At 38.0% G+C, this 26,949-nt stretch overlaps 1 protein-coding gene and 1 pseudogene across 2 annotated transcripts in view; both read right to left on the bottom strand.

Moving 5' to 3' along the window:
- HEATR5B (HEAT repeat containing 5B) overlaps positions 1–26,876 on the bottom strand; it is a 98,684-nt gene extending 71,808 nt beyond the window's left edge. The window contains exons 1-14 of one of the 2 annotated variants that reach the window (XM_049651880.1): positions 26,792–26,876; positions 25,673–25,820; positions 22,324–22,535; positions 19,842–19,950; positions 18,139–18,288; positions 12,814–12,985; positions 11,027–11,184; positions 9,854–10,103; positions 6,448–6,603; positions 5,704–5,954; positions 4,016–4,127; positions 2,733–2,885; positions 1,461–1,560; positions 1,039–1,148 (exon numbers count right to left, since the gene is read on the bottom strand). In XM_049651880.1, the coding sequence (XP_049507837.1) occupies positions 1,039–1,148; positions 1,461–1,560; positions 2,733–2,885; positions 4,016–4,127; positions 5,704–5,954; positions 6,448–6,603; positions 9,854–10,103; positions 11,027–11,184; positions 12,814–12,985; positions 18,139–18,288; positions 19,842–19,950; positions 22,324–22,535; positions 25,673–25,798 (2,059 nt within the window). In that variant the 5' untranslated portion in view covers positions 25,799–25,820; positions 26,792–26,876. The other variant, XM_049651881.1, reaches the window with a different exon arrangement.
- LOC125937293 (ribosomal biogenesis factor-like) lies at positions 7,709–8,715 on the bottom strand (annotated as a pseudogene).
- Positions 26,877–26,949: the final 73 nt, after the last annotated feature.

Here is a 26,949-nt window from a genome sequence, read left to right as displayed (position 1 = left end):
TTTCCATACAACACCCAGTGCTCATCCCAAAAGATGCCCTCCTCAATACCCATCACCCACCTTGCCCTCCCTCCCACCCCCCATCAACCCTCAGTTTGTTCTCAGTTTTTAACAGTCTCGTATGCTTTGGCTCTCTTCCACTCTAACCTCTTTTTTTTTTTTTTCCTTCCCCTCCCCCATGGGTTTCTGTTAAGTCTCTCAGGATCCACATAAGAGTGAAACCATATGGTATCTGTCTTTCTCTGTATGGCTTATTTCACTTAGCATCACACTCTCCACTTCCATTCATGTTGCTACAAAAGGCTGTATTTCATTCTTTCTCAGTGCAAAGTAGTATTCCGTTGTATATATAAACCACAATTTCTTTATCCATTCTTCATTTGATGGACATTTAGGCTCTTTCCATAATTTGGCTATTGTGGAAAGTGCTGCTATAAACATTGGAGTACAAGTGCCCCTATGCATCAGCACTCCTGTATCCCTTGGGTAAATTCCTAGCAGTGCTACTGCTGGGTCATAGGGTAGGTCTATTTTTAATTTTTTGAGGAACCTCCACACTGTTTTCCAGAGTGGCTACACCAGTTTGCATTCCCACCAACAGTGCAAGAGGGTTCCCGTTTCTCCACATCCTCTCCAGCATCTGTAGTCTCCTGATTTGTTCATTTTAGCCACTCAAAGCAGAGACTATGAAGTTGAACCAGTTGGGTCTGAATCCAAGCTCTGCCACTTACTAGATCTCAGACTTAGGTAAGTTACATCACCTCTCTGTACCGGAGGTTCTTCATCTATAAAATATAGGTGAATTACCTCATAAAGTTGTGGTTAGAGTCTAAGGAGATAATACACATAAAGGGATTAGAACAAACCTGGAACACAGTAAGTGCTCAACGAGAGTTAGCTACTCTACATGAATAAAAGTAAAATGGTTGTCTTCCTTTGTACGGTCAGGGGACAGCCTTGGTCAGAACTCTGTAATGTTGTGAAGAACTAGAAAGATACACTGAAGAATTTTTATTAGATAATGCAAATTTCATTTACCTTCATAAGTCTTTGGAGGTAACAAAGCCAAGATATCATAAAGTCTTAAACGGACCATTGCCGCACTAGCTTTCAGATGAGCTCCATGGGCTTTAATCACAGACGGAATGCTAAAATATCAAAAGTACAGTTGGTGTCAGCTTAGTAGAATAAGTGTTATAGACATCGTCAGCAATGTATCGATGTATTGTCAAAATACATTGGCAAGTATAATATTTTCATCTTAGTTTGTACTGTGACCTTTATTGGAACAGTATAAAATACAATTTTATTTCAATTCATTCCATGACTATAGTTTTTAAGTTCATTTTAAAAAAGTAAAGTTTTACATGTTTCCTGTATAACATTAGAGGGGAGTGCAAAACATGATTATTTATAAATATGTAAAACTGAACATTAACTTGTTATAATCGCTTACTTACTGTGACATCATGGTCATGGCACATTCAATTGGGGTCATCAATTTTCTAATCACATCTTCAGTCAGGAGCTCAGGGCAATGTGCGACAAAACTCCTCATTGCTAGATAAAATTTTTAATTCTTAATTATTATGAAATATAAGGTTCTGAAATCAGGTCAAATCAAATGAAGAACTAACTGCAACTACAGAGAAACATCATTAGAAAAGGCTAGAAGAAAGGTGGAGGGAGGGAAGATATCTGTTAGGGAGATTTCTGTGAGTGGGAATTCAAAGGTCTGTTAACATCACTGAATTCAGATAACCTCAAAGAAAGCAAGACAGAACCAAGGGTGGACAAAGTGGCTCAGTGAGAAGGAATATCTTTGCTGCCTCTTTAGCAATAGAACTAAGACAAAAAGAGCTCTCAGATGTTTGGGAACAAAACTGACACCTTGCCCTGCCACCCTTATGCTTTAAGCATATATCTGTTTCCCACGGTTTGGAAAAAGAAGCACTTTCCAACCAAAAAAGAACAGAGTCACCCAGGGTAATTCTAGTTCCCAGGTGAAACAAAACTGGAGCCTTTCCTGTAAGTTGCTGACTTCTAAACAAAAACAATTTTATTCATAATTTTTGTAACGTGGATGTCTAAAAAAATGCATCTCAACATTTGCAGATTTGATAATGCTGGAGGGAACAGCTGTTTGTCCATCATGAAAAGACTCACTGTCAACTCAGTGACCTGGGAGATCCTGAGTGTCTTCTTCCTTTAAATACCTACTGGGTTTTCTATGTGGTGACAGTGCCTCTTTGACAGGTAGAAGACTGCAATAACTGGACTCAAGAGGCCTGGGTTCTAAGTCTTGTCTGACCACTGATGCTAACCTCCTCTTTCAAGTCACTGCTTCATTTCCATCTCAAAATTAGGTTATTTATGGGATGCCTGGGTGGCTCGGTCAGTTAAGCGTCAGACTCTTGATTTTGGCTCAGGTCATAATCTCACGGTTTGTGAGTTTGAGCTCAGTGCTGACAGGCAGAGCCTTCTTAGGATTCTCTCCCTCCCTCTCTGTCTGTCCCTCCCCTACTCATGCACACGTGCACGCAGGCTCTCTTTCTCTCTCCCCACCCCCCAAAATAAATAAATTAGTTTACAAAGTTTCTTTCTAAATCTACAAGTCTTTGAGTTCATCACTACACATTAACACAAAAATCTGAAGTAGTGATTCTCCTTAACCTCACAAATATTTTCGTAATAAAATTATATTCTGGGAGCACACCCCTTTCAGTTCTTACCACATAAAGCTCCGGCACGACCTTCCAATGTTACCTGCCAGGTAAAAGAATCGCCTCGGGCCTTCTCAGCCTCCAATTCCTTTAGAGAACGAGGGAAAACATTTCGCCACAATAACAACATCTTGGGCAGATGGTATCGAACTACAGATGGTCCTAATGGAGAAAAGGAGAACAGAAACCATACATACATAAAACAAACATTACAAACAAAAGTCAAAGAGCCCCACACAAGCTTTAATATCATTTCACTCTACCTTCATCTGTGACAGTAATAGTTTCAAAATGTTTCTTTTATTTTCCAGTGTGATTGAGAAATAAGTGGCATATGTCACTGTATCAGGTGAAGGTTTGGGTTACAAATAGTGTGAAATGAGCACCACAGCAGGTCTGGCCAACATTCATCATCTCATATAGATACAATAAAATGAAAGAGAGAGAGAGAGAGAGAGAGAGAGAGAGAAAGAAAAGAGAAGAGAAAAGAAAAGGAAAGAAAAGAAAAGAAAAGAAAAGAAAAGAAAAGAAAAAGAAATTAAAAAAATGTTCTCCCTGTGATGGGAAGCCTCAGGATTTACTACTCTCTCGACAGCTTTCCTGTCTGTCACACAGCAGTATATCTGCATGCTGGACATCGCATCTCCGGTATTTACTCATCTCAGAACTGCAAGTCTCTACTTTTTGATCACCTTCCCCCACTTCCTCCCTAACTCAAAGTGCTTCTTATTCAGTAGGTAAAACACATATCTACTACTAAAGTTGGAAGTTGGACATGTGAACTAAAAAGAAGACACACGCCATCACCATGACAACAGTTCTGTTCTAGGTACAGTGCTAGACTTTGCCTGCATGTCAGGTTTGTCATAGCACTTGGGAAAGTGAAGGGGAGAAGGGTAACTCCAGAAAAGCCGCACCAACAAGACCACTGGAATGTGACTTTATCACCCCACTAAAATCATGTCACTCACGTCACTTTGGGGATGGAATGGGCCCCATACTCTTATCTCATTTGGTTAACACTAAGCCAGTTAGTTAGACCAGGGCTATTCTGGTGACACTTTGTTATTTTTTAAGGTGAAACTTTATTAACCATTTTCTCCTTAAATGTACTTAAGCAGAAGTTACCAGAAATAGAAATCTACTCCCAAATGAGAGGAAAAACACCTTCACCATTTTACCATGTCATTCAAAGTCTAGAATGTGAAGTTTAATACTTTTAAATTACACTTTATTTATAATCTACTGACACTTACAGAGTAAGACGACATCCTACTCAGATATAACTATACCTAAAGTCATAAGTGCTCCAAGTAAAAGCCATCCAGCTTGGGTGCGCTGTAAAGACAGCCTGCTATTTTGAGCAGCGGTTCGTAAGAGATCTTCAGCGATACTAACTACCATCTGCAAGAGAAGTTCAGAATTGGATTTTAACTGAAACAAGTTAAAGAAACCAAGTAAGAAAATACATAGCTAGTGCGCCTTATTAAAAAAGGAAGTTGTTCTTTTTTGTTGTTCCTGTTAACATGTTTTAAAAGATCCAACATCAAGACCTACTTCATCTCGATCACACTGTCGTCTGTGAGGAGACTCTGAACAGCACAGTGGTTGAGAGAGCTCTAGAGCCAGACTGCCTGGGTTCACAGCCCAGCTTTGTCATTTCCCGGCTTTCTGATCTGGGACACCTTAACCTCCCTGCCTCAGTTCCCTCACTGGGGACATAGGAATAATAGGAATGCCAACCTCACTCCAGCAAGGATTAAATAAGTTAATACAGCAAAGCACTCAGAACAGTTGCTGGTCCATGAAACCACTTAATAAATGCTATTATTGGTAGCACCATTATCCTATATTAAATGATTTGTTGAACTCCTAACATGTTTCTGCCATTAAAATAATCTTATAGCACTTACAGTCTTCGAGAAGTCACAGGGAAATGGGAAGTAACAAGCAGCACATGAATGACAAAAGAGTAAGCAGATGTAGTAGTGGTCCACAAGGGCAAAGGTTATCACAGACAGAGTAGCTCTGAAGAAATTTCATAAAAGAGATGGAACTTGAATTGGGCCTCTAAACAAACAGATACGTTTGGTTCATGTGACCAAGAAGGGGGATGAGATGCTATTGTGTGAACACAGGCATGAAGGGTGCAAAAGGCATGGAAAGAGAGCAAGACGACTAGTCTAAGTAGAGCAGTGGGAACGCAGAATGAATGGGTAGAATGACAGCAAATTGTGGAGGTGCCGGTTTACCAGACCGAGGGGATTCTATTTACTCTCTGAGCACCGGGTAGTCCCTAAGGGTCTCGGAGCTAATGTGAAAAATCCAAGTGGTGTGGGGAGACGGGAGAAAGACTGCAGGCAGGATAATCAGAGAGGAGGCAGTTGAAGGACAAAGGGAGATGGAAGCCAATACTCGAGTGGTAGCTATGGAGCTCGTAAGAGTGAATGGATCTGGGCCTAATGTCCCAGAAAGAGTAAGAAGTTAAAAACCTAGCCCCAATCTACATATGTAAAGTTGCAGACAGTATTTACATAAATGTTTAATATTCTTGAGGAAAAAAACCATAATAGTATTAGTAGGTATAGTGGAAAGAAAAAGAAAAAACTGACTCATAATAACCACTGATTATTACCAAAATGCTAAATGCAATAGCATATTCTCCTGATATCTTTGAATAGAGCAATGTGAATTTTTATCTCTAAAAGCTGAAAGAATAGCTCTGATTTCTACATAATAACTGTTAAGGGTTTGGGTTTTTTTTTTTTTTCTCTAAAATAAAATGATACTACACCCAGACAGCAGAATTAAAGAATTAAATATCAAATATGAATTAGGGTCTGTCAACTCCCTATTAGCATAACACTATATTTTATACTATTACAGTAAAATTGTTTGATCACCCAGCTCAGCATTAAACATAGGAGGTGTTCCAATAAAGACTAAAGCCCACGTGACAGCACTCATAATTCCGTCGTACCTTTCCCTTGGCATGAGGAATGCCCAATGGACACTGATGAACTCCACCTAACAGAGCAGCCATTGCAAAGCTGTATCCACTAACGGCTTCCGGTGACGTTTTCAAGTTGTTGAGCCGTTCTGCACACCTGTCTAGAAAGGGTGTCAACTGGAAAGGTAATGCCACAGCCACACAGCGCAAACACCATGCGGCAGCAAGCCGAGCAGCCATACTCGGATGAAGAAGCACGGAAGTCACAGTCTCCAAAAGTCCTAAAAAGAAATACTCAAAATGTTACTCTTTAACGAAGTCCAATGATTCCATGAACTAGAAGACTACGTGTAACACAATGATTAAAATCATAATCATTATGGTTTTAGTCACATACATTCAGAACTTCGCCACAAAACACATATCATCTCAGAAACAGCAGAGAACTTCAAAGAGACATTTTCTACAAAAGAGAATATAATTACATCTAATAAAATACAAATGACGTAAAAATTAAATGAATATTTAACAAACGTTAGCCAATTATTACAAACTACCATGACGTCTTTGTCTCCCCAAACTTTCTTTCACTATTTATTCAACATTTACAATTACAGTGAATCTTAACTTAAATAAAACCCAACTGATCTAAATGATCTAAAAACTGCTAATTATGATGACAAGCAACTAATCAGGAGTTAAGTATCAGTCACACTTCTGACTTTCTTTTTTAAATAGTGAAAAGAATCCCAGCAAGTAAATGAATTCTCATACCTATAGATGCTTCCTGAATAAGAGGAGAGGCGGTAGCATTCAGGCTCTGCACCAGGCTCCCCAGCTCCTGGAGGGCACAGACCATCACATGCTGGCTTGCTGCAATGTCTGCTGCTCCAGATTTGTTTTCAGCACTAGTATCATTCACGACTGCTTCTGGAAACACACAATCACGTGTTTGATGTGGGTGAGTTAAATTGTGACATAATGTTTTTGATTTGTACAACTGATATTTATTTTAAGTTTATTTATTTATTTTGAGAGAGACAGAGATAGGGCGAGTGGGGAAGGGGCAGAGAGAGAGGGAGAGAGTGAGAATCCCAAGCGGGTTCTGCACTGCCAGCACAGAGCCCAGGCGGGGCTTGAACCCATGAAGTTCTGAGATTGTGACCTGAGCCAAAACCAAGAGTCAGATGCTTAACCGACTGAGCCACCCAGGCACCCCCTACAATTGGTATTTTTATATCAACATTTACGCCAGTTGATGTCTGTGTGCTAAAAACTCGTATGTAATTATTTCTTAGCAGAACACTTGTGTAATTAAATGATGAAGTGACTTAAAAACACTGATTAATGACATCATGACAGTACTTCAATACATACTGGGATATCTTGTCTGCTTTCAGGAATACACCTAGCTCTAGTAAGCAGTAGCAAATCACATTGTACAAAGCACTGGCTCTGGAGAAAGGAAACCTGGGTTCCTGTCCCATCTCCACCAGTCACGTCAGCTATGTGACTCTGGGCAAGATACTCCGCTGACCCGAGTCTTAAATTCCTCATCTGCTGAGAGGGTTAAGGGCCTATCTCAACGGGTACTGTGGTGATTAAAGAAGACAGCACAATGCTGCCCGCAATACATGTTCAGCAAACGTCAGCAGCCATTACTGTCACTTTATTATTATTGCTATCTCAAGTGCTGCAACACTGTCAAATTTCTGACTAGAAAGGAAGTAGATCTATAAGGAAACTGGCTTTAGAACTTCTTACTGAGATGTTCCTCAAAGCTCCTTTAGCTTTGGTGCCCCCTTCCCTGACCCTTCATTAGAATTAAAATGTATTTAACATAAAGACAACTGAAGATTCTTTGTCAAATTAATTGAGAATATATTCTGGCCCATAAATCCCAGACATATAGCATTACATTCAATTCTGCTTTTAAGATTGTTTAAATTTTTATTTATTTATTTATTATTTACTTATTTTTAAACTAAAACTGTATATAAAACATTTAATTTATTGGTCTTTTTGGGGTATGTGATGTATCACCAGTGTCTTACAACTGAGCCACTAATCTTGTCGCTTCATCAACATTAACTGGCTCGTTTTCATGACACTGCTGAGGAATCAACTATTTCTGCAGAGGTTCAAGGGAAAGTCCTTTGGAGAAACATGCAAGTTCCTTTTGTATATCTACAAAAGCTTTATTCACTCTGTTAACTTTTCCATCATTCACAATGTTTATCTTCTTAAGATTAGTGGTAACTGGTTTTGCTTTGTTTTTAGTCTTAAAATTTTTTGGCTGGCTATATGAAATCCATTCCTGGACCTTTGCCCTCTTAGTTTGCTCTGGGCCATTGTCTTCGATAACCCTGTGCAGCAACTGAAGCTCCAAGTGACGCCATCTGCACGCCTTGTAAGATTTTTTAAAAAATCAAATGGCTAGTCTGTTGCCTTAAGATTAAGACCCTTATGTGACTGTAAAACTTCCTTACCTTTATTGCATTCATTGTGTATTGACAGGCTATAAAAATATATAATACCTAATTATGGAAGAGAATAGATTAATACACTACAGACTGTAATTTTCATTACGGACCTCTTTATTTTTACCTATTTCTGGACTTGGAAATGCATTAACTCCACCTTTTGGTTACTAAACCATAAGCCCCTTGACGAGGTACTATCTATATCTGGTTCGCTATTTTATTCCCACAACCTGGCAGTGTTTCTGGCACTCAAACATTTCTTCCACACATCAATGTACAAGTATTTGTCAAGTTGTGAAACTAGGACTACTATTTTAAGATAACTAAAGAATGATGCCTCATTCATTTAAACACCCTTTAATTCACAATTCATAACTTTTAGTTAACCCTATACATTTAAAAATGGTTTGCTAAGTAAGCTATTATAAACAATGAAAGCTAGGAGTGCCTGGGTGGCTCAGTTGGTTAAGCGTCCGACTTCGGCTCGTGTCATGATCTCAGGGACTGTGAGTTCGAGCCCCATATTGGGCTCTGTGGTGACAGCTCAGAGCCTGAAGCCTGCTTCAGATTCTCTCTCTCCCTCTCTCTCTCTCCCCCTCCCTCACTCATGCTCTGTCTCTTTCTTTTCCTAAAAAAATAAATATTTTTAAAAACTTAAAAAAACAATCAAAACTATAACTATTTGTGAATTTACTTTTATGGATTTTAGAAAATGTTTAATATATATTCTCTAAATGTAAGTTACCGAGTATTCTCTATTCATGAAATTCTTATTTCTAAAGAGCACTAGTAGGCAATATAATTTGCATGATTAGAATTAATAAAACTGAACTGTCCAGAATTTATGTTTTACCTTATATAGTTCCCTAACTGGATTGCAAGCCAACTGGATTGCAAGAAACTTTTATGTCACTCATTATTCAAACCCTGAATTAATGCTTTGCAAATCTCAGATACTCAATATTTGTTAACTGAAAATTTTATAAATGGACATTTCTTTGAAAAGGATTTCTTTTAATTATGAATTACTGAGGTTTCACAGTGTATCCTCTGGTGGGCTAATAACCACATCTTCACAGTAAGCCTAGTAATGGAGGGAAAACAAACAAACAAACTTGTGTTTATAAAAAAAAAAAAAGGGTCCAAGCAGAAAAATTACAATAGACTGTTCCTTAAAGACAGCAAAGCACAGGGGCGCCTGGGTGGCTCAGTCGGTTGAGCGTCCGACTTCAGCTCAGGTCACGATCTCGCGGTCTGTGAGTTCGAGCCCCGCATCAGGCTCTGGGCTGATGGCTCAGAGCCTGGAGCCTGCTTCCGATTCTGTGTCTCCCTCTCTCTCTGCCCCTCCCCCATTCATGCTCTGTCTCTCTCTGTCTCAAAAATAAATAAATGTTAAAAAAAAAAAAAAAAAAAAAGACAGCAAAGCACAATAGAGCTTACCAGGAGAGCTCTAACACCAGTATAGGTACTGGAAATAAAACAGAAAACCTAACCTTTCAAACATGCTACCAAAATCTGTAAAAATTCTATTTCACTGTAATGGTGTTGTTTGAAAAACAAAATAAGAGTCCTAAATAAAACTATTAAACACAGTCCAGAAAGTGACACGAATGAATCAGATCTATTATATTTATTAAGAATAATAATACAAAACTAAATGACTAATCAACCAGACACATCAAGATATCAATTCTTACCTACTGCTTTCATCTGTTTCCCAATAGCTTGGCATATTTCTTTGGCAGCTGCAATCTGGGCTTTTTCACCTAGCAAACTGCCCACGGTAGCTCTTAGGATAAAGGAGACACATCGTCTTGAGTACACAGCCTCTACGTGAGTTTGTGTTGCCCGAGGATGGGAGACCAGATCAAGTACGTGAGACAAGAATGTAGCAAAGCTACGCTCCAACCACTGACCACCCAACGTAGTCACAAAAACGACATATGCCTATAAATAAAGATACAACTTCAGATAAATTATATAAATGAACTGAAATTACAGATAAAGCAAACACAGAAATACATGATGACAGCACGCAAAATAACTTATATTTGAGATGAAAGTTGAGAAAATTGAAAACTTGAGACCTAGTGGATTACAAACTGTCCTTAAGATAATAGCTTCATGAAAAACACAAAAAGAGAATGGGGAGGGAAAGCTGAATTCACCCTAATACTGAGGAAGGTAAAAGGTTATAGGACTAAGAAAACTCGCACATCCTAAACAAACATGGACCTGGAAAATAGTTGCTTATGATAGTAAGATAAAAATGGCTTACTATTATTTTACACTTGTTTTAGGAACAATGTATAGCTGGAGTGATTTTGACTAAGATCACAAAGAAACATTTTATCTTATAATGTATTAATTATTCTTGGATCATTACCCATAATACCTTATTTGGTTAATTATTATTTTGAAATTATAATTCCAAGTCAGGATTCATTTCATAATTACACTGGTGATTAATCATTAATGATAATCCAATCAAAGTATTAACCAATATGGTTGGCTACTGGGTAGCTGGAGTACATTAACATCTAAATGCCTAAAGCTATTTGAATATAATTCCAAATAAAACTGAATTATTTTACATCTGATTTTCTGCCAAGTAAAATTTGGGAAAATGTTATTGGATACTTATATAAATATAGTAGACAAAGGCTTATTTACACATCATTAAGAATCTATCTTTCCATATAAGTGTGTAATTTGGAATCTGAATGTAATTCATTCATTTGGTAAAATAAATGTTTTGAAAGAAACCAGACAAGGTTAAATACTTGGGTGTACTGTTACTTAGTAAGAATGTTCCATGAGATTTCATAAGCGATGCAAACAGAATTCTTTTATATGTATACATTACAAACCTGTGTGACTCCAACTCTCACTTCACGATTAACAGACCCTCCGACTTTTAACATTTCTCCACCACTCTTTAGAAAACCTGACCCTCCACGTAGAAATCCTGTGGCCATGAGTTCTAAGACTTCATCAAATGTCGCTCGCTTCACATTCTGCCGCATTACTTTCAGGAAGAAAAATAAATTCATAAGCAATATATCTTGCTATTAGTTGAGTAACACTTTCTTACAAATCTAGCTTAAAATTCAAGGAATTATTTTCAAGGATTCTTTACTACAAAGGAGATAGGGTCCTTTTGTTCTCTTACAGTCTTTACATTTACAATGTACTTGTAAAAATAAATTCAACTTTGAAGCTAAATGCTAGAAACGGAATGAGCTAGATATTAAAGGTAATTCAATAAATTGATGTCAAAAATAGCTTAATAATACTGTTAACCTTGATATATGTAACACGAGGACAAAGCACACCCACAGCCCTCATTGATCACAGCCCTCATTCCCAGCTGAGGTGGACTCAAAGGAACTTTGTCAAGTACATGCTCTTTACACAATGGTTAGCAATAAATTAAAATGTCACTGGACTGCCGCTGACTTGCCCTCCCTTATACAGAGCTTCATATTTTACAAAGTCCTTTCACAAACAGCTACAAACATAATCCTCACAAAAAGTCTGTAGGAGAGGTATAAAGCTCATGATTAAGTATGTTAACTTTGGAATTTGGCTGCCTGGGTTTGAATTTCAGTTCTGACACTTAACAGAATATAAATTAATACAATCGCTCGACTTCCTTGTTTATAAAATAACAGTACTTATAGGGCTGCCTAGGTGGCCCAGTTGGTTGCATCCGACTTTGGTTTTGGCTCAGGTCATGATCTCACAATTCATGAGTTCAAGGTTCATGAGTTGGAGCTCCGCATCGGGCTCTCTGCTGTCAGCACAGAGACCGTTTCATATCCTCTGTACCCCTCCCCTACCCCTCCCATGTGCCCACATGTGCGCATACCCTCTCTCTCAAAAATAAACATTTAAAAGTAAATAAATAAATAATAGTACTTATAATTCACAGAGCTTTTGTGAGGATTAAATAAAACAATTTTGTTATATGCTTAATTCAGTGCCTGGCACAGAGAGCTTGGTAAATGTTACCTGTCATCATCATCTAATTGCACAGATTGAAATAATTGAAGATAAAGAGACTACAGCTCAGAGGGCTTCAGGGCTAATTAACATAAGAGCCTGGACTTGAATCTATGACATCTGATTCTCCTTCTACTATATAGAGGTGAAGTAGGGGTGGGGACAGTAGCAAACGGTGGTTCAGAGCATCTACTCACAACCCTCCCTCACTGAGGCATCTCTGCGGAACTGTGAGGCACAGCACAAATCACATGACAAATCAATGATGCCTCTGATTCTGCTTAAAATAGTCATCAAAAACAAAAAAACAAACAAACAAAAAAAACCAAATACTGTACTATAAGAAGGGTCTACTCACAGAGATTGAAAGAAAGCATATAAAGTGCCAGACTCTGGTCCCTTGACGATTACACAATACCATTTCATAAATCTTACTTGCTTATATATCCAGTATACTTGATATATATTATCTTGTATGTTAAAACCATAAAAAATGCCTATATTAAGAAAAATTCCATTTGGGTAGTAGACAAAGATACTCAACAATTTAAAACTTTAAAGTGGCTTGCCCCTAAGAAAGAACTCTCTCAGATGAACTCCATATACCTTCAAGTATCTGTTATAATGTACATTAGGGGCTGGCAAACAATACCTGTTGCCTGTTTTGGCATCAATGCTGTAGCCATGACTGTTCCTAAGAGTTTAGACACTGCCACTCGAACCCCATAATTTGAGTTTTCCAAAGCCTTAAAGCAGAGAGTGGCAATATTTTCCAGTTCAGCAGTCCACATGAACACAGCTTCATTCTGTAGTTCTAGTAGACACTGGAATTAAAAAAAAAAGAAAAGAGAAAAAAAAAATAAAGTACATCCTAGAACTTCCACTTCCATAAATATAATAAGAATCAGATTTACTCTTTCTCCTGAAATAACTAAAAAAATTAAATTAAAATATATGAAACAATAGTTTTCAAGACACTGGACATCAGGCAATGAAGCACAGTGAGCCTTAGGAGATGGAAAATAAAGTTAACCCTATAATTGTCCCAGCTTACTGCCTTGAGTTTTCAGTACTTTGGAGAACATATTTAACAGTAACTCTTATATTAGAAAGAAGAAAAGTCTTAAATCAATAGCCTCAGCTTCCCCTTAAGAAACTAGATGATGCAGAGCAAATTTAGCACAAAGTAAGCAGGGAAAAAAAGAGAATAATAAAGATAAAGGAGCCAAAGTAGAAAACCGAAAAGAAAAACAGAAATAAAACCAAAAGCTGCTTATTTGTGATGACCAATCAATTTGACAAATCTCTAGCCAGACAAATGAAGGAAAAAGGGAGAAGACACAAATCACCAGAATCAGGAATGAAAAAGGTCACATCATTACAGATTCAATATATATTAAAAGAACAAATAGAATATTATAAACAACTTGATGCCAATAAATTTGACAACTTAAATGAGATAGATAACTCACTGAAGAAGAAATATATAACCTAAATAGCCCAATATTGATTTTCAAAATTGAATTTGTATACAAGTAAAACTGGGAAAACTAAACAAGATCAATGGATTGTGTCAATGTCAACACTGTATTAAACTAGTTGTAATATTGTACTATATTTTTGCAAGATATTACCATTGGAGGGAACTGGTTAAAAGTTTATAAAGACTTCTCTATATTACTTCTTATAATTGCATGTAAATCTACAATTATCTTAAAGTAAGAAGTTTAACTCAAAAACAGCAACAACAAAAACAACACAAGAAATCAAGTATAAAACAAAAGGCATTTGACAAAATCCAACATCCATTCCTGCTAAAACCTCTTAGCAAGCTAGGAATATGGGGGCACTTCCTCAATTTGGTAAAAGTCATCAAGAAAAACCAACACTTAACACTAAATGGCAAAGTACTGAATATTTTCTCCTTAAGGATCTGGAATAAGACATGGATCTTTGCTCTCATGTTTTTGTTTTTGTTTTTAATGTTTTATTTATTTTTGAGACAGAGAGAGAGAGAGAGAGAGAGCGAGCAGGGGAGGGGCAGAGATTGAGGGAGACACAGAATCCTAAGCAGGCTCCAGGCTCTGAGCTGTCAGCACGGAGACCAACGTGGGGCTCAAACTCACGAACCATGAGATCACGACCCGAGCCAAAGTCAGACACTTAACCAACTGAACCATCCAGGCGCCCCTTTGCTCTCATGTTTTTAATTCAACATTGTACTGAAGGATTTAGCCAGAGCAAGAGACACCCATGTTGGAAAACAAATAAAACTGCCTTTATTCTTAGACAACATGATTGTCTATGTAGAATATCTGACAGAATCCATTAAAAGAGCTGACAGAACTTATAAGTCACTTAGCAACACTGACAGATACAAGGTCAATATACAAAAACCAATTGTATTTCTGTGTTAGCAATGAACAATTAGAAATTAAAATTTTAAAAATTAATACCATTTAAAATAGCATCAAAAATATAAAATGCTTAAGAATAAATCTGATAAAAGATGTACACGACCTACACCTAGACTCCACAAAGTGTTGTTAAGAGAAAACAAAGACCTAAATAAATGGAGAAATATATCATATTCAAGGGTTAGAAGATTTAATATTGTTAAGATGTCAACTCTTCCATGGATAAAGAAGATGTGGTTATATACACATATGTATATATATGTGTATATATACATATACATATACATATACATATACATATACATATACACATATATATGTGGAATATTACTCAGCCAAAAAAAATGAAATCTTGTCATTTGCAATCACATGGATAGAGCTAGAGCATATTATGCTAAGTGAAATAAGTCAAAGAAAGACAAATACCATATTATTTTACTCATATGTGGAATTTAAGAAACAAAACATATGAACAAAGGGGAGAGAGAGGGAAGCAAACCATAAGAGACTCAGTGATAGAGAACAAACAGGGTTGATGGAGGGAGGTGGGGGGGGGAATGGACTAAATGGCTAATGGGTATTAAGGAGGGTACTTGTGATGAGCACTGGGTGTTATATATAAGTGATGAATCACTAAATTCTACTCCTGAAACCAATATTACACTATATGTTAACTAACCAGAATTTAAATAAAAATGTGAAAACGAAAAAAAAAAAGGAAAAAAGATATCAACTCTTCCTAAATTGATCTATAGATTCATTGCAAAATACCAGCATGAATCAGAATCCTAGCATGTTATTTTTCTACAAACTGATAAATTCTAAAATTCATATGGAAATGCAAAGAGCCTAGAATACTATTTTGAAAAAGAACACAGTTGGAAGGTTAATACTACCTAGTTTCAAGACTTATGAAGGTACAGTAATTACGATAGTGTTATTGACATCAAAATAGATCGATAGAACATAAGAGCCCAAAAATAGACCCATACATATATGGACAATCAACTTTCAACAAAGGTTCAAATGCAAGTTAGGTGAAGAAAGCATAGTGTTTTCAACATGGTAGTGGAACAAGTGAATATACGTGTGCAAAAAAGAAAAAAACGAAAAAAAGAACTTTGATTCATACCTTGTACCATATTAAAAAAATAACTCAAAATGGATCATAAAAGAAAGAACTTCGATTCATACCTTCCACTATATTAAAAAATTAACTCAAAATGGAGTGTATATCTAAGTATAAAACTACTAAACTTCTAGAAGGAAACATAAGAGAAACTTTCAGTTAGGAAATTTTCTTAAGATACAAAACCAGCAGTATGGTCTATATAAGAAAAATTGGTAAATTGGACTTGGACGAAATTCAAAACTTCTCTTCTTAGAAAAGCACTATTTAGAGACTGAAAAGACAGTCCACAGCTGAGAAAAAAATATTTACAAATCATGTATCTGATAAAGGAATACATAAAAAAACGATAAAGTACTATCAAAACTCAATAATAAGAAAACTCCATAAAACAATGGGCAAAGGATTTGAAGAGATTCTTCACCAAAGAAGGTATGGATGGCAATAAGCACATCAAAATATGTGTCTGTTTTTGTGCCAATACCATGCTGTCTTGATGATTACAGCTTTGTAGTAGAGGCTAAAGTCTGGGATTGTGATGCCTCCCACTTTGGTTTTCTTCTTCAATATTACTTTGGCTATTCGGGGTCTTTTGTGGTTCCATACAAATTTTAGGATTGCTTGATCTAGCTTTGAGAAGAATGCTGGTGCAATTTTGATTGGGATTGCACTGAATGTGTAGATTGCTTTGGGTAGTATTGATATTTTAACAATATTTCTTCCAATCCATGAGCACGGATTGCTTTTCCATTTCTTTGTATCTTCTTCAATTTCCTTCATAAGCTTTCTATAGTTTTCAGCATACAGATCTTTTACATCTTTGGTTAGGTTTATTCCTAGGTATTTTATGATTCTTGGTGAAATTGTGAATGGGATCAGTTTCTTTATTTGTCTTTCTGTTGCTTCATTATTAGTGTATAAGAATGCAACTGATTTTTGTACATTGATTTTGTATCCTGCAACTTTGCTGAATTCACGTATCAGTTCTAGCAGACTTTTGGTGAAGTCTATCAGGTCTTCCATGTATGGTATCATGTCATCTGCAAAAAGTGAAAGCTTGACTTCATCTTTGCCAATTTTGATGCCTTTGTTTTTCTCTTGTTGTCTGATTGCTGATGCTAGAACTTCCAACACTATGTTAAACAACAGCAGTGAGAGTGGCCATCCCTGTCGTGTTCCTGATCTCAGGGGGAAAGGAAATTTACCCAAGGGATGCAAGAGTGCTGATGCATAGGGGCACTTGTACTCCAATGTTTATAGCAGCACTCTCAACAATAGCCAAATTATGGAAAGAGCCTAAATGTCCATCAACTGATGAATGGATAAAGAAATTGTGGTTTACATACACAATGGAATGCTACTTGGCAATGAGAAAGAATGAAATATGGCCTTTTGTAGCAACGTGGATGGAACTGGAGAGTGTTATGCTAAGTGAAATAAGTCATACAGAGAAAGACAGATACCATATGTTTTCACTCTTATGTGGATCCTGAGAAACTTAACAGAAGACCATGGCGGAGGGGAAGGAAAAAAAAAAGTTAGAGAGGAGGGAGCCAAACCGTAAGAGACTCTTGAAAACTGAGAATAAACTGAGGGTTGAGGGGGGGTGGGAGAGAGGGGAAAGTGGGTGATGGGCGTTGAGGAGGGCACTTGTTGGGATGAGCACTGGGTGTTGTATGGAAACCAATTTGACAATAAATTTCATGTAAAAATAAATAAATAAATAAATAAATGATAAAAAAATATGCTCATCATTAGTCATTAGGGAAATAGAAATTAAAGCCACAATGAGATGTGTGTACATATATACAAGAATGGCTAAAATGAACAAGCATGACTAACCAAATGTTGGTAAGGATGTGGAGGAATTAGAAATCTCATACATTGCTGGTGGAAATGTAAAATGGTATGATTACTTTGGAAAATCGTTTGGCAATTTTTTAAAAAATGAAACACAAATCTATCATAGGATCCAGTTATTCTACTCCTGGGTATTTACCCAGGTAAAATGAATGCATATGTCCACACAAAAATTTGTACACAGATGTTCATAGCTTTTTTTGTAATAGTCTACACTGGAAGCAACTCAAATGTCCCTAACCGGTAAAGGAATAAACCAACTGTAGTACATCCACACAATGAAATACTACTCAGCAATGAAAAGAAAATGAACTATTGACACATGTGTAACAATATAGATGAATCTTAAAATGATTACATTGAGTGAAAGAAGGCAGACCCCTCCCCCAAAAAAAAGAGAGAGAGAGAGAGAGAGAGAGCACATACCACATGATTCCATTTATACATAATTTTATAAAATGAAACTAACCCATGGGGACAATAAGCATACTATCATATTTTAAAACTTAAAAAAAAAAAAAAAAGAGCAAGCAGGAGAAGGAACAGCATTATAAAGTGGCCAAGCACTAACCTTGGCAACTGCACACCGAACAGCCATTGACCGGTCAGTCAAGAGGGATCTGGCATTCTTGTAAATATCACGATGAGAGGAAGCTGCCGCACCTCCCAGTCCGTTCAGAACTTTCTGTAGACTCATTAGGATTTCACTTCGCCCTTGAGACTAGAAGTGAACATAAATCAAACTGAAAACTTTGTTGCAAAACAAATTCCATGTTTAAACAAGAACATACCAAAACACAACAGTTTTCTGGGCTTCCTGGTCTCATAGTCTTACCTTTAAATTGTAAACAGTAAGTAATGAAAAGCAAAATAAAATAAAGTATCCTAGAAAGTATCTGAAAGGTAAGAGTAGTTATTAATTTCAATTAAGTAATACCTTTCTGAGAAATTAGGTTACAACTAGAAAACATATTCTAATGTTTCCACAATATGTTGAAGTGCAGCTTAATGAGAACATGAAAACAAATTCAAAAACTTCACTATAAGTGTATCTCAAGGATCCAAAACCTCAGAATGTGAATGGTTAAGCAAAACAGTAGTTAAGTAATATAGGCATTCTAAGAGAAGAACCATCCAACACATTTAAAAAATGTGTCACAGACATATGCTAAACCTTCACCTTTTTGTTGTTCCTGTTTTCATACTCTTACACTTATTCAAACACAGATCTCTTCCACTAGACTTGATGACGTCAGGGACCACATCTTGTTCATCTTTATGTGCTTACTACCTGACAGTATGTCCTCAATCATTGTTTAATAAATGAATGGACAAATGATTCCCAGAAGAAGGGTTGTCCAAGAAACCTTTACTTTTCCGAGATGAAGGAATTAGACTGTGAGAGTCCAGGGCTTGGTCCAGTTTTAGTCAACACCAAGTTGATAAGGAACTTTCAGAAGTAACACGAAATTGACATCACAAAATAGAACTATTTTTACTAAATAGCAGCTGCTGTGGGTTGAATAGTGTCCTCCGAAAAGATTAGTTCAAGTGTTAAGCCCCATTACCTGTGCAGACGACTTGATGTGGAAATAAGGACTTTGCGGATGAAATAAAAACAAGGTCATACTCTATTGAAGTGGCCCTACTCCAATAATTGGCATCCTCATAAGAAAAGAAGAATTCGGATGCAGAACACAGGTACGGAGGGAGAACACTATGTGACAACAGAAGTAGAAATTAGAAATGTGTCTATAAATCAAGGAATACCAAGGAACAACAAGGGACTGCCAGCAACCACTGGAAGAAAGCAAGCAAGGATTCTTCACAAGTCTTCAGAAGAAGCATGGCCTTGCCAAACACATTGATTTGGGATCTTAGCTTCCAGAACTGTGAGACAACAAATTTCTGTTGTTTTAAGTCCCCATGGTCATTCATTACCCTGGGCAACTCTTGGAGCCTAATACATTAATTATGACAAATAAAATGGCAATGCAAAAATATCCATAGGGCTAAATAAAAAATAATAAGTAAACCTATTTTTGCCCAGGTGCCAAGGAAAAGCATTCTTTTCCTTCGCACTGAAATATAAGGTAATATACATTAAAGAAGGGGCAAGCGATGTATTTTTTTGCAAGTAATAATCTTAAATTACCTTCTTGCTAAGTACTAGGAGTACCACAGTGACAGGAAAAAAAGGCAAACATATTTTTAACTGACATCTAACTCCTGCCAAAAGCAAAACATTTAAATAATATTCGTTGTAAAACTTACCTCTGCACTTTTCAGAGATTTCAAAAGATTATTCACTGTTTCTGGAAATGCACTTCCTAACATTCTCCCCATTTTTTCATAAAATGCTCCAACACAAGCCACTGCAGCCCTGTAAGAAGTGATGCTTTCACTGGTCACTGTTCAGGTTAATAAAACAATTTTCATGATACCTTTCTCATTTTCAGAAATCAATTTGTATTTGTGCAGGACACTTTTGGCTACAAATACTTAATTTTCAGCTTTCAAAAACACCTTGTTTACCTACCTATTCATTACGATCACAACAAATACTACCATTAATCGAACTGTACTGTTAGGAATACAACAGAAGAAATATATTTATGTAAGAAATCCTACCCATCCTTTGGGAAAAAAAACGAAGTTTTCCTTTCATGAAAACTTCCCAAATTATGTCAATCCACAACGATTCCTTCTCTTCTCTCATTATATATAACACTCCATGTCAACTATTCATTTTCACAAAATTATGTTATTTACTGTGTTGTGACTTGACCATTTATGTGACAAGCATAAGCTTTGAAGTCTGGCAGATCTATGTCTAAATCCTAGGACCCGCCACCTAATAGCTATGGGTCCTGAGCAAGTTACTGAGGCAGAAACATTAAATATGCTCACTTCACTATCATATATGTAATAAATAACAGAATCATGGAATCAACCTTCATCTGTTTGACTCTAAATCCCGTGCATTTTTCAATACTCTCCAGGCTGATAACAAAACTAAAAATGACTGAGGTCACATGCCAGAATATTCAGGGAATTCCTACACAGAATCCATGAATCCACTGGAAATACATATGAATAATATGCAATATGTAATAAATTCTACTTAAGCAGAACTAGAAAACCATGTGTGGATTTGCTAAGTGGTGGAGAACTAAACCATCAAAGTTTAGTTTCAAATTCCAAATTAAACTGGAAAGCACTGGTGCTCTCTAATCTCTTCCAAAACTTTTGAGATCTACATCTATCCTAAACAACACAGAATCTAATCACAACATACCTATGCAGTTGAAAACAGACTTAAAAATCAGTGTCCAGGTTCAGAATAATGTCCCTGTTTCCTCTGTAAGCTATTAAACTGGCCCAGGCCCCTTGCATGGTGTTCTAGAGATGTATCTCTGGCCAGTCTGTGTTCTCAAACAGTAACTCTTTCTAGGTAACTATCCATACCAAAGAGTTCTACTTGCCAAAAGCTACGTTCTCAACTCAGGGCTCTGATATCCAGACCACGACTTCCAACTACCGACTATACACACTGTCCCTTGGATATTGCCTCCTGTCCTGCAAGTCAGCACACCCAGAACTGAACTTCTCATCTTCCCCTCATGACTTGTTCCCTCCTCTACTTTGCATCTTTCTGAAAAGCTCTGTAAAGTATAAAGAACCTACTTCTGTTTCCAATGAGAAGTTTCCTTTGCCTAGAAAACAGGTTGGCAAACTACTGCCTGCAGGCCGAATCTGACCCATTATCCAGCCTGCCACCTGGTTTTGTAAATAAAGTTTCAATGGAACACAGCTATGTTCATTTATTTACATACAGTCTTGGGCAGAGGCGAGTAGTTGCAACAGAAATGTATATATGGTCCTATAAGCCAAAAATAGTTATTACCTGGCTCTTTTTCATGAAGTCTGTCAATCCCTGGCCTATCACATCCACCTTCCCTTCTTCCCATCTAACCACTTACTTGACTATTTCCATGTGTCCTTCCCTGTTGTTGATCTTCTTTGGCTGATGCTTTGTTGAGAAGCCTTCCTGACACTGCTCTCCGCTCACACCACAGCTAAGCTTATTTAGGTGTCATTTCCCCTCCCCACCCCACCCTGGACAACACTCCTCACTGTACTCTAACTGCTGATTTTCTTATTTGACCCTTTCATAGGACGTACCCCATTGCCATTATTCTTAAGGCTTGCTCTGAAAATGTCTGTCTTTGACCCAAACCACAAGTTCGAGCCACGAGTTGGGTGAGCCCTTAATTTAGAGGTCATCATATTTGCAGGCAAAATGGTCTCTGTCTCAGCTATTCAATTCTGCCATTATAACATGAGAGCAGCTACCACCCGAATGAATATGTCTGTATTCCAATAAAACTTTATTTACAAAATAGGCAGCAGGCTGGATTCGGCCTGTGGGCTAGTTTGCCCATTCCTGCCTTAATCCCATCACTTAGAAATTCTTGACTTTTCTATCTCAGTCAAGAATATTCTCTCCATCCAAATTTACCAAGAGATCTCTGTGCAAATTGCGGACACCACACCAATTCTCTGTAGTTTACTGAAAAGTCCCAGGGGCGATGAAACACATATTGAAAAAGAAACCCTTCCCCAGACCTACTTAGAACTTTCATTGTCAAGCAGCATGCCTCAAGTTCCATTGACCTTGGGGTCTTTATGATCAGTAGTCCCTTATTAAGATAAGTTACTCTAAAAAAACCAAAACGTCAAATTAAGTACTTACAGTTTTGTTGGTAAGTAGGCTGCAGTGTCATCTTTATTTCTGATAATATCATTACATTTATCAAGTGTTTGAAAAACAGTAAAAGTATCCCCAATGCTATAAAGGGCTGCCAGATTTTTAGCTAACAATTTTCGTGTAGGTGGTCCAGGTGAACTACTTATTAATCCAGTTAATTGTTCAACAAGTTTTTTCTGTTTTTCCTTTACGTCAGTCTGTTATAAAAAATAAAGAACATTATCAGCTTTTTTCTTATGTGTGCTTTCATTACCTTTCAATCAAAATAAAAAATACTCAAAAGTTAAAATCTATATTACATTAGGCATAAAACCATAAATGAAAATGTTCAAGATAAGGAAAAGTTTGGTAAGAAATGAACCATTCTTGGGGCACCTGGCTGGCTTAGTCCGTCGGGCATGCAACCCTTGATCTTGGGGTTGTAAGTTCAAGCCCCACACTGGGTATAGACATTACTTAAAAATAAAGTCTTAAAAAGAATAAATGAACCATTCTTTCCTAAATGTTATCCTTCGTTCCCCTCCAATACCAAAAATTTAGCTGCTAATACAAGTGACTGCTCTAGATGAAAAAGTTTCCACACCAACTTACTAAGAAACCAACAGTCAAAGGATGTAAAATATTGGGTACGTGGACAACTGACATCTTAGAACCTAGCTAGGCTGCCCTGTAAAAGCCAAGTCAGCAGTTCATAAGACACAGGTCCGTGAAGGAAACCAAAAGAAACTCTAGGAGCCCTAGGCAGTAAAAAAAGATATTCAAATAGGCTCATAGTCAATACTGAGAGTTCATTCATTCATTCAAGAAATGCTTATTGTGCACTTATTATATGCCAAGCACTATTCTAGGCACTGGGATGAAACAGTGAACACAACAAAGTCTCTGCCCTTGTGAGTTTATATTCTAGTGGGGAGAGGCAAAGTTTACCGAATAAACAAATGAATAGTGTGAGTTCTTACTGTTTTGTTCAGATTAGTAAGAAAAGGCCTCTCTAAAAAGAAGCGAAGGTGTGAGCTATGCAGATATTGAGAGAAAAATATTCCAAGCAGGAGAAACAAGGGCAAAGGCCTTGAGGTGGGAACTTGCTTGGGCGAGGACAGCAAGAAGGCCAGTCTGGCTGGCAGAGAGTCAGAGAGAGGAAGTAATGAGAGATGAAGTCAGAAGAATAGAAAGGACCAGATTGTATAGCCCCTTATACACCATTGTAAGAATTTTCTATTTCATCCTGAGAATCTGAAGCATAAGAGGTACATGATCAAAATGTTTTAACAGGCACATTCTGACTACTGAGTGAAAAATACTCCACAAGGTCCATGGTCAGAAGCATAGTGAGCATTTAAGAAGGTGTTGCAATGATCCAGATGAGAGAGGAGGGTGGGAACAATGGAAATGATAACAAATAATTCAATTCTGGACACGTTTAGTGGATAAAACCCTTAGGATTTGCTGATAAATATGATGCGAAATTTCCAAAAGAAAGAAGAATGACTCTAAGGTTTATGACCTGAGCAACTGGAAGGAAGAAATGGTTGTTTCCTGAGATGGTGACCACTGAGGAAAGGACAGGTTTGGAACGGAGAAATCAAGAATTTAACTTCGTATATGTTAATTTTGGGATGCTATTTAAAAGAGAAAGAGGTAGTTGGAGATCTGCAAGTCATTACTGTATAGATGGTAGCAAAAATCATGAAATTAGATGATATCATTGCGGGAATAAATATTTGTATATACTCTTCACAACAAAATAAAATACCTATTAAGTGTTTCAAGAGAGAAGATCAACTATGTCAAAAGCTGCTGATGGTTGGGGCGCCTGGGTGGCGCAGTCGGTTAAGCGTCCGACTTCAGCCAGGTCACGATCTCGCGGTCCGTGAGTTCGAGCCCCGCGTCAGGCTCTGGGCTGATGGCTCGGAGCCTGGAGCCTGTTTCCGATTCTGTGTCTCCCTCTCTCTCTGCCCCTCCCCCGTTCATGCTCTGTCTCTCTCTGTCCCAAAAATAAATAAAAAATGTAAAAAAAAAAAAAAAAAAAAAGCTGCTGATGGTCAACTAAGATGGAATACTGACCATTGGCTGGAACAATGTGAGATCACTGATGACTGGACAAGAGCCATTTCAGTGAAATGGATGCAGCAAATACTCAGTTGGAAGGGGTTTAAGAGAAAATAGAGACTTCTAGCTAAGGGCCATAAGTGAATCCATGCATTAACTTTGTCTTTCCAGAAATACTAGTAAAACTATATTAAAGGGCAACCACACACACACACACACAAATACACACACACACACATGCACAAATCCACAAGAGCAAAGAAAACAGGAAAAAAATCAACAGAATATACAGAAGCCAGGTACCCCCAATGGGCAAAGCTGAGAAGAGACGCAACTTACAACACAGAATCCCATGAAGCTCATGTCTGTTTTGCTGTTGTTGTTTGAAGCTCCAGGTGCTTATGGAGGAGGGAGTGAATTATGCCTGGAACTGGAGGAAATGGTTGAGAGTCTAGAAGTTGTAAGACTCTCATACCTCTCTCCTCCATTCGGGACTTAGGAAGCTCCAGCACAGCTGTGGGCTGGAAAAACTGTACTGAAAACAGGGGATTAAACGGAAGTTTTCATACTGGATGTTGAAGCCTGGAGCCTTCTCCCCAAATTCCTAGAATCTAGGCAGCTAGTGATATGCCCTAGGACACTAGAGTAGAAAAGTCTCTTCCTGGGAATGACTAGCCAAGGGAAATCTATGATGCCAATGCCAGGGGTTCTTCAAACCACAGGACTGGCCTACAGTGAAGCACAGTTAACAAACTTCACCCTGCCCAGGAAACGTACTACTCATTCTTAAATTTGAGCAGACAGCCAAACATTATCAGATATTTGAGGAAAGTATCTAATTTTAAAGACAGAAAACAAAACACATAATGAAAAGCAAGAAGGCTAAAACAGACTACGTAGGAAGAAGAAAACAGAAAAAAAGCCACCCCATTATAACTCCTCAGAGAGATAAGTGAAGATATTGGGATTGCTAGACAGCGTGGAGGGACCATTTGCAAGGTGGAGATGAGTGAATTTAAAAGTCATATAACCATATTTTTCTCCAGTCACATTCAGTTGTTCGGGTAGAGACATGAAGTAGGCAAAGAGCTAGGTTCAAATGAGATTCTGGTTTTGCCACAAAATAGAAAAAGAACAGACAAAAATTTCTATTACTGTGTTATATTCTCAATTCCATAAGTGACCCACAACCTTTCCAAAACATAATGCGTGCTCCCTTACAAAGCATGAACATATAATACTCTTCATTATGTAAACCCAGCTGGGAAAAAAAGCAATACTATACCTTGTTGGCAGCGACCAATACTTTATCAAGAAATCTCAACCATTCAAAGATAAAAACTGGTCTCTTTGCTTCAGTGATTTGAGCCAAAGCTTCTTCATTTAGCAATAAACTGTGGGCCAGCTCCATTACTGAAGTTTAAAAGTCACACCTTAACAAATCAAGAAATACTTGTAAGGATTTTTTTTTAATGTTAAAAGTCAAAGCTTAGTGAATGCAACCACTAAGAATTGAAAAGTGTGGTTTTACTTCTCATTTCATTTGCGGGAAATTTACATTACTTCTTTGAGGCAAAACCCAAGAATCTAATTCTAAAGAACAAGGGTAAAACAAAAACAAACATAAATGAGTCATGCTTGGTGAAGAAGAATGAAAAAAGGAAAATTTAAATCATTACTGCAAATAACAGGGCGTCTGCCTGGCTCAGCCAGTACAGCATGCGACTGTTGAACTCGGGGTCCTGGGTTTGAACGCCACGTTGGGCATAGAGATAGCTTTTTAAAAAAAATATTGCAAAGAAGACGTTATTCCAAAAGAAATATGCCTAGCAAAACATATGTCATTAACCCATTCCACGAATGGGAAAACCACGGCACCAAGATCATACACCGGTTGGGCCTGACAATCCACCCTCCTCTTTTCTCGCCCACGGCTCAGTGCACAGCACCCTTACCCTCCCCTGGCCCAGGACGACGTCAAAACTCCCAGAATAAAGATCTCACACTGGAAGTCTCCAACAAGAGTCTTCCTACGGTGACGGGATGGGGAAGGCCAGATCCCCGTGGCCGAAGATTTAGTGACAACCCCGGGCAGTCGGGGAAATGCAGCCCACAAAGGCTGCGCGCGCTGCGGGTCTGGGTTAGCCCGGCTACTCCGAGGACCGCCGTAGCGCAGCGCCCGGCCTGGGGGGAAATGTTAAGAGGCCGCCGCAGGCCTCTCCGGAGCCACTGAGAGCTGTCAACTACAGGAGGCGGTGACTCGGAACCAAGCCCGGAGCCTGAGAAAGAAAAATGTTCCCTACGAATTCGATTTTCCTCCCCAGTCCTCTGAAAACATACGGGGGGACAGGGGTGTGTGTACGTGTCACCGTGCGTGCTTTGGCCGCAACGGGGATGGCCTCACCTGCTAGTCTGGCAGGGGCTGAACAGCTGAGTTCCGGGGCCAGAAGCAGCTGCCAAACGACCCGGATGCCCCGCCTCCCGCACGCCTGCCAGCAGGAAACGAGAGGAGAGCGCGTGCGCGGAAGGCTCGTGTTGCGCAAGCGCACTAACTACATCCTC

Source organism: Panthera uncia (genome assembly GCF_023721935.1).
Source record: "Panthera uncia isolate 11264 chromosome A3 unlocalized genomic scaffold, Puncia_PCG_1.0 HiC_scaffold_12, whole genome shotgun sequence".
Classification (NCBI taxonomy): domain Eukaryota; kingdom Metazoa; phylum Chordata; class Mammalia; order Carnivora; family Felidae; genus Panthera; species Panthera uncia.
The sequence above is the reverse complement of the archived record's forward strand: the minus strand, read 5'-3'. Positions and strand labels throughout refer to the sequence as shown.